Source organism: Macrobrachium rosenbergii, chromosome 59, assembly GCF_040412425.1.
Source record: "Macrobrachium rosenbergii isolate ZJJX-2024 chromosome 59, ASM4041242v1, whole genome shotgun sequence".
NCBI lineage: Eukaryota > Metazoa > Arthropoda > Malacostraca > Decapoda > Palaemonidae > Macrobrachium > Macrobrachium rosenbergii.
Genome location: NC_089799.1, coordinates 26,264,614 through 26,272,113, shown reverse-complemented (window position 1 = coordinate 26,272,113; position 7,500 = coordinate 26,264,614). Strand labels below are relative to the sequence as shown.

General features: G+C 36.1%; 1 protein-coding gene across 2 annotated transcripts in view; it reads right to left on the bottom strand.

Moving 5' to 3' along the window:
• Positions 1-7,500, bottom strand: part of LOC136837356 (uncharacterized) — a 208,831-nt gene that overhangs the window by 61,111 nt on the left and 140,220 nt on the right. Inside the window, exon 2 of one of the 2 annotated variants that reach the window (XM_067102098.1) lies at positions 6,757-7,392. The exons of the other annotated variant lie outside the window; for it this stretch is intronic. Coding sequence (XP_066958199.1) covers positions 6,757-6,929 — 173 coding nt within the window. The 5' untranslated portion in view covers positions 6,930-7,392. The remainder of the gene's footprint in view (positions 1-6,756; positions 7,393-7,500) is intronic. 2 annotated transcript variants of the gene reach the window in all.

Here is a 7,500-nt window from a genome sequence, read left to right as displayed (position 1 = left end):
ACAGTTGGTCTATCAATCCTTCCATGCATTCCAACTTTGGCTCCCATGCACACTCCGAACCTCTTCCAAACCTTTGTATATACCCAGTTTTTTCTTTGCTTCACCTGTTCTGAGTCGCCTATCCTCTCATCTCACCAGCATCCATTAAATTTATTCCTAAAAACCTGTACAAATCAGCTGCTTTTCACCATATATTTTAATATTTATTGCTCCATCATCTTGGTTTCAATTTACCTTCATAGCCTTCTTCTTGTTCATATTCACAGTCAACTTTTTCATATTACAATCATTTACATACTCATAAGTTTCTGCAATTTCTTTTCACTATCCTCAGTCAAGACTGAATCGGGTTAAAATATCAGCCATTCCATACTATATTAGCAACCCGTTTTTTTTATCCTATAACATGGCATCTTCATTTAATGTCCTTTCTCAGACTTCTCTCCCCATTCACCATAAAGATCTCAAAAGCCCAGGAATACAGAATAAGAATATTGGGTTTAGACATGGAAGAGGCTCTGGGAATCAACTGTTTGTTATGAAACAATGACGTGATAAGTTTGCGAAAAAAAATAAATAAGCTGTGCGCGTTGTCCACGAAACCTGTGAAAAGCTCATGGTGGATGTGACATTGATGTAAGTCACAATTTCTTATAATGAAAGCGGAGTAATTTATGCAAACCGGAGGAAGTCTGGTTTGGTGTAAAAATTAATTAAGGGACAATGGTGAATTTTGTATGACTTATGTCTATGCATAAGCACACAGACACAAATACACATACACCCGGCGAGCCTGTGTGTGTATGTATGTATGTATGTATGTATATATATATATATATATATATATATATATATATATATATATATGAATATATTATATATATATATATATATATATATATATATATATATATATATATATATATATATATATATATATATTATATATATATATATATATATATTTTTTCTTCTTCTTCTTTTAACGTGCATTTTTCCCATTTTTGTATGTACACGATGCCTTCTTTGAAGGACTTTTTGATTTGGCTTTGGGGTAGACCTGTAGTCTCGATCGGCTGCCCTGCCTGACATCGCTTAGATATTATGTATCATACCCGACCCAACGCCCTTTCTTCCCAGCAGCGAAGTTGTTGCGCCGGTAGGGCGAGAGTTCGAGACGTGAGATATAGTGGCTTTGTTTTGTGTGTGTATTTATATATTTGCTTTTTATATATGTCTACATAGCAAATGATCAGTATATATATCGCGCCACAGATATATATATATATATATATATATATATATATGTATATATACGTATATGTACATACACACACACGGTGAGTATATATATATATATATATATATATATATATATATATATATATATATATATATATATATATATATATATATATATATATATATATATATAAAGATGTAACATACCTGAGCAACGAACACATACAGAAATTCAATATAGCAATTCGTGCTTCAGCATCCACACCAACCCCTTCAGGAATGCTCCACAAATTGCACTGAGAGCGTAATAACGTTTATGAATATATGTCATGTAAAAAGGCAGTCACGGTAATATGTAATGTCTCAGTTGGGATGACTAAACGGTTCGAAATGTTTGGGTTTCGTGCTCCAGGTCATTTTCCGAAACCAATTGAGTAGAATGAGGGTATTTCTTAATGCACTTCTCCATATGTTAATGTGCTTGTAATTACCTTCCCCTTCTTTCGTTTGAAAAGGTTCCGAATCTCATAAATAAAGTTGCTCATAAGTTCTGACATCATTCTAAGGCTAAAGAAAAGTTCAGGGACGCAAGAAGCAATTGTTCTGCGATCTTGCAATGTATAATAACAAGCTGGAAATTCTATGATATCAAAATTTTACTATTAAAAGTTGTATTATGTCCTAAATTCAACACATAAAAGTTAAATTTACCCAAGATTATGACTGAAATATGTAAAATGACAGAAATGTGTTGTATAATTTACGAATGGATGCAAAATGCCTCATAAAGAATTAGTCCAGCCCCTTCGACCTTGGTGACCTAATGGCCAATAACTCTCAGAAGGACACTGCACAATCTAGTGTTTACGATGTTTTCTTAATAGATTTCATTTATATTCTGAGGGATTTTCCTATGATTTTATGTATTCATAAATATCCTGCAGATTACCTCCGACTGAATGAATCGATCAAGTAATTCATATTAATGTGAAACTGACTCTGTTCTGTCACAACGAAAAATGGCCAAGGTACTCCGGACGAGGCTCAGCCAAGTGCGACTATTCTTCTGTTCTTATCAGAGGTCTTAAATAAACTGTAGCACAAACAAGTATGAATACTGACAGAAAAATTTATAGTTTTCCTTTCACAAACCCTGATATATAATCAACTGAATCGTAAAATTTATGCTACAAAGGCAAATACTGGGGTGGGGCGGGACACTTTCAGCCATACAGTGTTTAAGACAGTGAAAAGGGGGAGTCAGAGTAGTTGGACAGCAAGATCCAAGAAACAACTGTTACAGAGTATGGACAGCAAGATGGAAGAGAGGAAGGAGGAATGGAGGTAAAGTAAAAGGCTACAAAGCAAAGTGGGTGCAAACATCTAGTTGCAATACTATAGTGCACCACTTAAGGCACTAACCTTCGTAAGGTTACAAGCTGTGATATAAATGGCTTAAGATACAATAATTAAATTTTTCATTGAAATTTTGAATTATCATAATTTACTAAATCTCGGGTTATATTCTGAAACGAGAATTCTGAAAAGAAGCATTCAAACGTATCTGGTCACATGCAAATACCAATACAATAAAGCGTGATTCAATTACGGGCAGTACTTATGTTGGCAATAATACCAAAAGTACAGATGATAATAACAGTAACAGCAACATTAATAGACCACACTGCATGAACTGTTGTTTAGTTTCTAAAGTCAGTGCTTTTGCTTCCAAAATATCGACGGGGTTCATGAAAGTTGCCGAAGAAAAACTTCCACATTTTCTTTTTGTTTACTTGGAAATAACTCATCAATGATCAGCATCAATTCATATCAGCAACAGAATGTATTATGTTTTCGAATGACTAAATCCGCCATATGGAGATAATGAAGTGACTGACAGATCAAACAGTGGAATGGAATGGAGTTTAAAACTCAGGCCAAAGGCCAAGCACTGGGGCCTATGGAGTCACTCAGCGCTGAGAGGGAAATTGAGAGTAAAAACCTTTTAAAGGCGTAACAGGAGGAAGACCTCGCAGCTGCACCATGAAACAATTATTAGGAGAGGGTGGAAAGTAAGATGGAAGAATGAGAATATGAACGGAGGTACTGTAAAAAGAATGAAATGGGGTTGCAGCAGCTAGGGGGCGAAGGGACGCTGCAAAGAACCTAAAGTAATGCCTACAGTGCACCGCGTGAGGAGCAATGGCAACACTATTCCCCTGAGGACGATAAAAAGTGGAGAAAATGAACATTATTTAGCTTAATTTAAATATACCTTGGTTTAACCAGACCACTGAGCTGATTAACACCTCTCCTAGGGCTGGCCAGAAGGATTACACTTAATTTACGTGGCTAAGAACCAATTGGTTACCTAGCAACGGGACCTACAGCTTATTGTGGAATCCGAACCACATTATACCGAGAAACGAATTTCTATCACCAGAAATAAATTCCTCTAATTCTTTATTGGCCGGCCGGAGACTCGAACGTGGGCCCAGCAGAGCGCTAGCCGAGAACTGTACCGACCCTGCCAACGAAGAACTGTTATTTAGCTTAAATGCCACATAAAAATATTAACGATCAAGGACCAGAAAAGCCGCCTTTCAAAATTGCGCGGATAGGCTTCTTCAACCCGGCATCGGACTCCTTTGAAACAACCCATGTTTCAAGTGGACGAAATGGGTAAAAGCTGCCTCAACATCACCGCATCGTAATTTTGAGCCGCCGCCATATTCAAAACAATCATAATTGCGACGAGACGTTCCACGACGCAGTAGATCAAGCTGTCGGTGATAACATAATATTCAGGTGGTTCTCTCTCTTTAGAAATCGCAGCGGAATATATCCTTCTCTCATTCAAAAAATCTTACGAAATCGGAGACGAATGCTGACGGCCATCTGAATTTACAATTAGTATGACCCTCGAGATGGATGTATTGGAGTTTTGAAGGTTAAACGAAACTACGTTACAATTACGAGGACTCTTCGTGCGAGATGGAGCAGTTGATTAGATGCGGCGTTTTATCGGTGTTTCTGACTTGGAAAAGTCAACCATGAGAGGATAAAGGTCACTGTTAATGGTAACCTCTCGCCGATGCAAATTTACAACTCTTCCCCAAAGAAAATTCGTTAAATCTTCCAGCAATTTTACATTTTTAAGAAGATGAAGGTAATTAACATATACAGTAAATATATATATAATATATATATATATATATATATATATATATATATATATATATATATATATATATATATATATATATATATATATATATATATATATATATATATATATATATATATATATATATATATATATATATATATATATATATATATAGTTGAAGGTTCTAAAACATTTGTGTAGAACATTAAATCTAGTATTTAACAGTAAGTAAAGCCTTTGTTCTCTTTATATATGTATATATATATATATATATATATATATATATATATCGAACAAAGGCTCTACCCTCTGTCAATTACTAGATTTAATTTTCTACACAGATGTATTAACACAAAGCTAACTAATACCAGCTGATGTATAAAGCTTTAAACTTTTTAAACTTCCTTTCTTTACTAAGACACTGGGAACCTATAACCAATAACGTCCTCTTTGTTACGAGCATTAAACCGTTGTAATCTGAAATTGAGCAAAAGAAAAATTACTGACATAAAATTCGGCTGGTTAAATATTCTAAATACATCATTCGTGCGATGTTTCTGGAGACGTTATTAACATCATGTTAAAAACGCCGTGAAGGTCATCGTGATATGATGTGTGGCTTGCCTTGCAACTTTGTGACTGAAAATCAATCACACTTCTGTTGTCATGACATCAAGGACCAACAATTATGACAACTGACGACTGTTGTTTTCAGTCCGAGATGATACTAACTTGTGACCTACGTGGTAAACAGAATTCGACTTTTGCAAGTTGTGAAATCTGCTGCCAAGATAAAGAAGAAAAAAATAGAAGCGGTGATGACTGACGGCCTAAAATATTCATATACTGCCATTCACTTTCTTCCTAAACTTTGATTTTTTTTTTATCTTAGTTCTTAAATAAGAGCAGACTTTAATTAGCTAAAACCTGAAATGCCTGGGGATATCCAAACGTTTACAATAACATATCTCTCCAATATTGCCTTGTCATCTTTGAGACCTATGAGACCTTAACTAATGTCATCATGGGTGAAGCAATCATTCGTATACTGAACCATAATTACTTGATTCAATGTGACGGAATAAGATTCTAAAACAGACAGCAGATTCTCGCTCCTCAGAGAATCCATATGAATTTTATTGGTAAGTGGATTTAATGGCAATGGGCCCAAGTCTGGAGGACAGCAGTAAAAAGTCATCAATCTTTGATGATGCAGTTTTTTTTTATAGAATTGAATTGAATATAGAATTTAGGCCAAAGACCAAGCACTGGGACCTATGAGGTCATTCAGCGCTGAAACGGAAATTGACAGTAAAAGGTTTGAAAGGTGTAACAGGAGGAAAACCTCACAGTTGCACTATGAATCAATTGTTAGGAGAGGGTGGAAAGTAAGATGGAAGAAAGAGAATATGAAATGAGGTACAGTAAAAGGAATGAAAGGGGTTGCAGCTATGGGCCGAAGGCACGCTGCAAAGAACCTTCAGTAATGCCTACAGTGCATCGAATGACGGCACTACCCCCCTACGGCCAGTTTTTTTTTATGCCATAGAGATAAGAGAAATTGAAGGTGAAAATTAAAAGAAAAAATATGAGTAAACAGCACCATGCGAATAGCTTCGTCAGTTTTTCGTCAAGCAGGCAACTTTTTTGCAAAGCAATAGCTGGTGATAATGAAAAAAGAGATAAAGAAGATTTAGCAGTTTTTACCACCGATGGGCCCTATTGGTTAAGCATCGCAGGATAGATTATGGAAGGACTGGTACCCTTGAAAGAAGACTAATCAAGAACTGCACAGAAAATGCTGTCACAAGATCATAAGTAGCGTCATATATATACATATACATATAATATATATATGTGTGTGTGTGTTTGTCAAAATGAGTCATGCACGTCAACCCCTCAGATATCCACCTGTAAATGTCCGTAAAATCCATTCCTTAAGATCTACAAATGACAACAAAATGAATTTGAGAGTGAGGCTTTAATAATTCAATTTCATACCAAATTGAAAAAAAAAATTACAAATAATGTTGAGTAACTTTACAAAACTACATACACTGGCTTTACTTAGGTAATATGTTAAGAAAGTCTTAAAAATCCATTTCACTTTATTTTTACGCCCGCAAGAGGGATCATTTAGAAAAGCAGTGAAATTCAAGGAAATTCCATAAAGGTTGACATTTATGAGGAATATTCAACTAGAGCCAGCTGTATCTTAATAAATGAATTGTGTATATGAACTCAAAGAAGAGTATAGGTCAGACAGACAGATATACAACGTCGAGAAAACTTTATTACACAACAGTTCTTGTTACTGGAGAACTTTCGGTTACCATGATACTAACCTACCACCAGAACTAGCACCGAAGCCGTCATGGACAGCCATGGACTCGAGATGGCCATTAGCGGCGAACTGATTCCCATTCCGACCACCAGGGTCGGTGCCGCCGTCGCCATCTTGAGAGGGCGCCACCGAGGCCCCTCTCCAGCACCACCGAGTTAGCAAGTTCACCTTCATTTTCAGAAGACAAGTTTCTTCAGGTCCCTTGATGGGCTTTCTTCACTCATTTAGGAACATATTATATCTTTAGACAGCGGAGTCATTTGCACTTCGTCCGTTGCCGATAGAATGACGCAAGACTCAACGTCGAAAATGATCATAGTTTGTTTTCTTGTTTTCACACGCGGGGCACTTCAAAGAAATGGTTGGTGAAGTTCGACAGTTAGACTGATAGGTCTGTTGGAGTTGATTTCACTTTATAACGGTTCCTCTTTTCGCCGAGACGTCGTTTATCAGCTAGAAAGACGCCACGAATAGAATCTTCATGCATTATTAGGGACACCGGTTCTCCTCACAAACCTCATTCTGTCATCTCCCTTGGTCGTGATGACGTTCCATTTTTCATCTTCATTGATTATTTCTTGCATCTAAATACTCATATGAACACATAATTTGCCAGTAGTAATGTAGATGATGTAGACTGCAAGGAAGAAAATATTTAAGAAGGCGTTATTTTCTCATGAATCATTTAACACGCCGATCATACAAGAAAACTGACAAAACTCTCTCTCTCTCTCTCTCATGCATA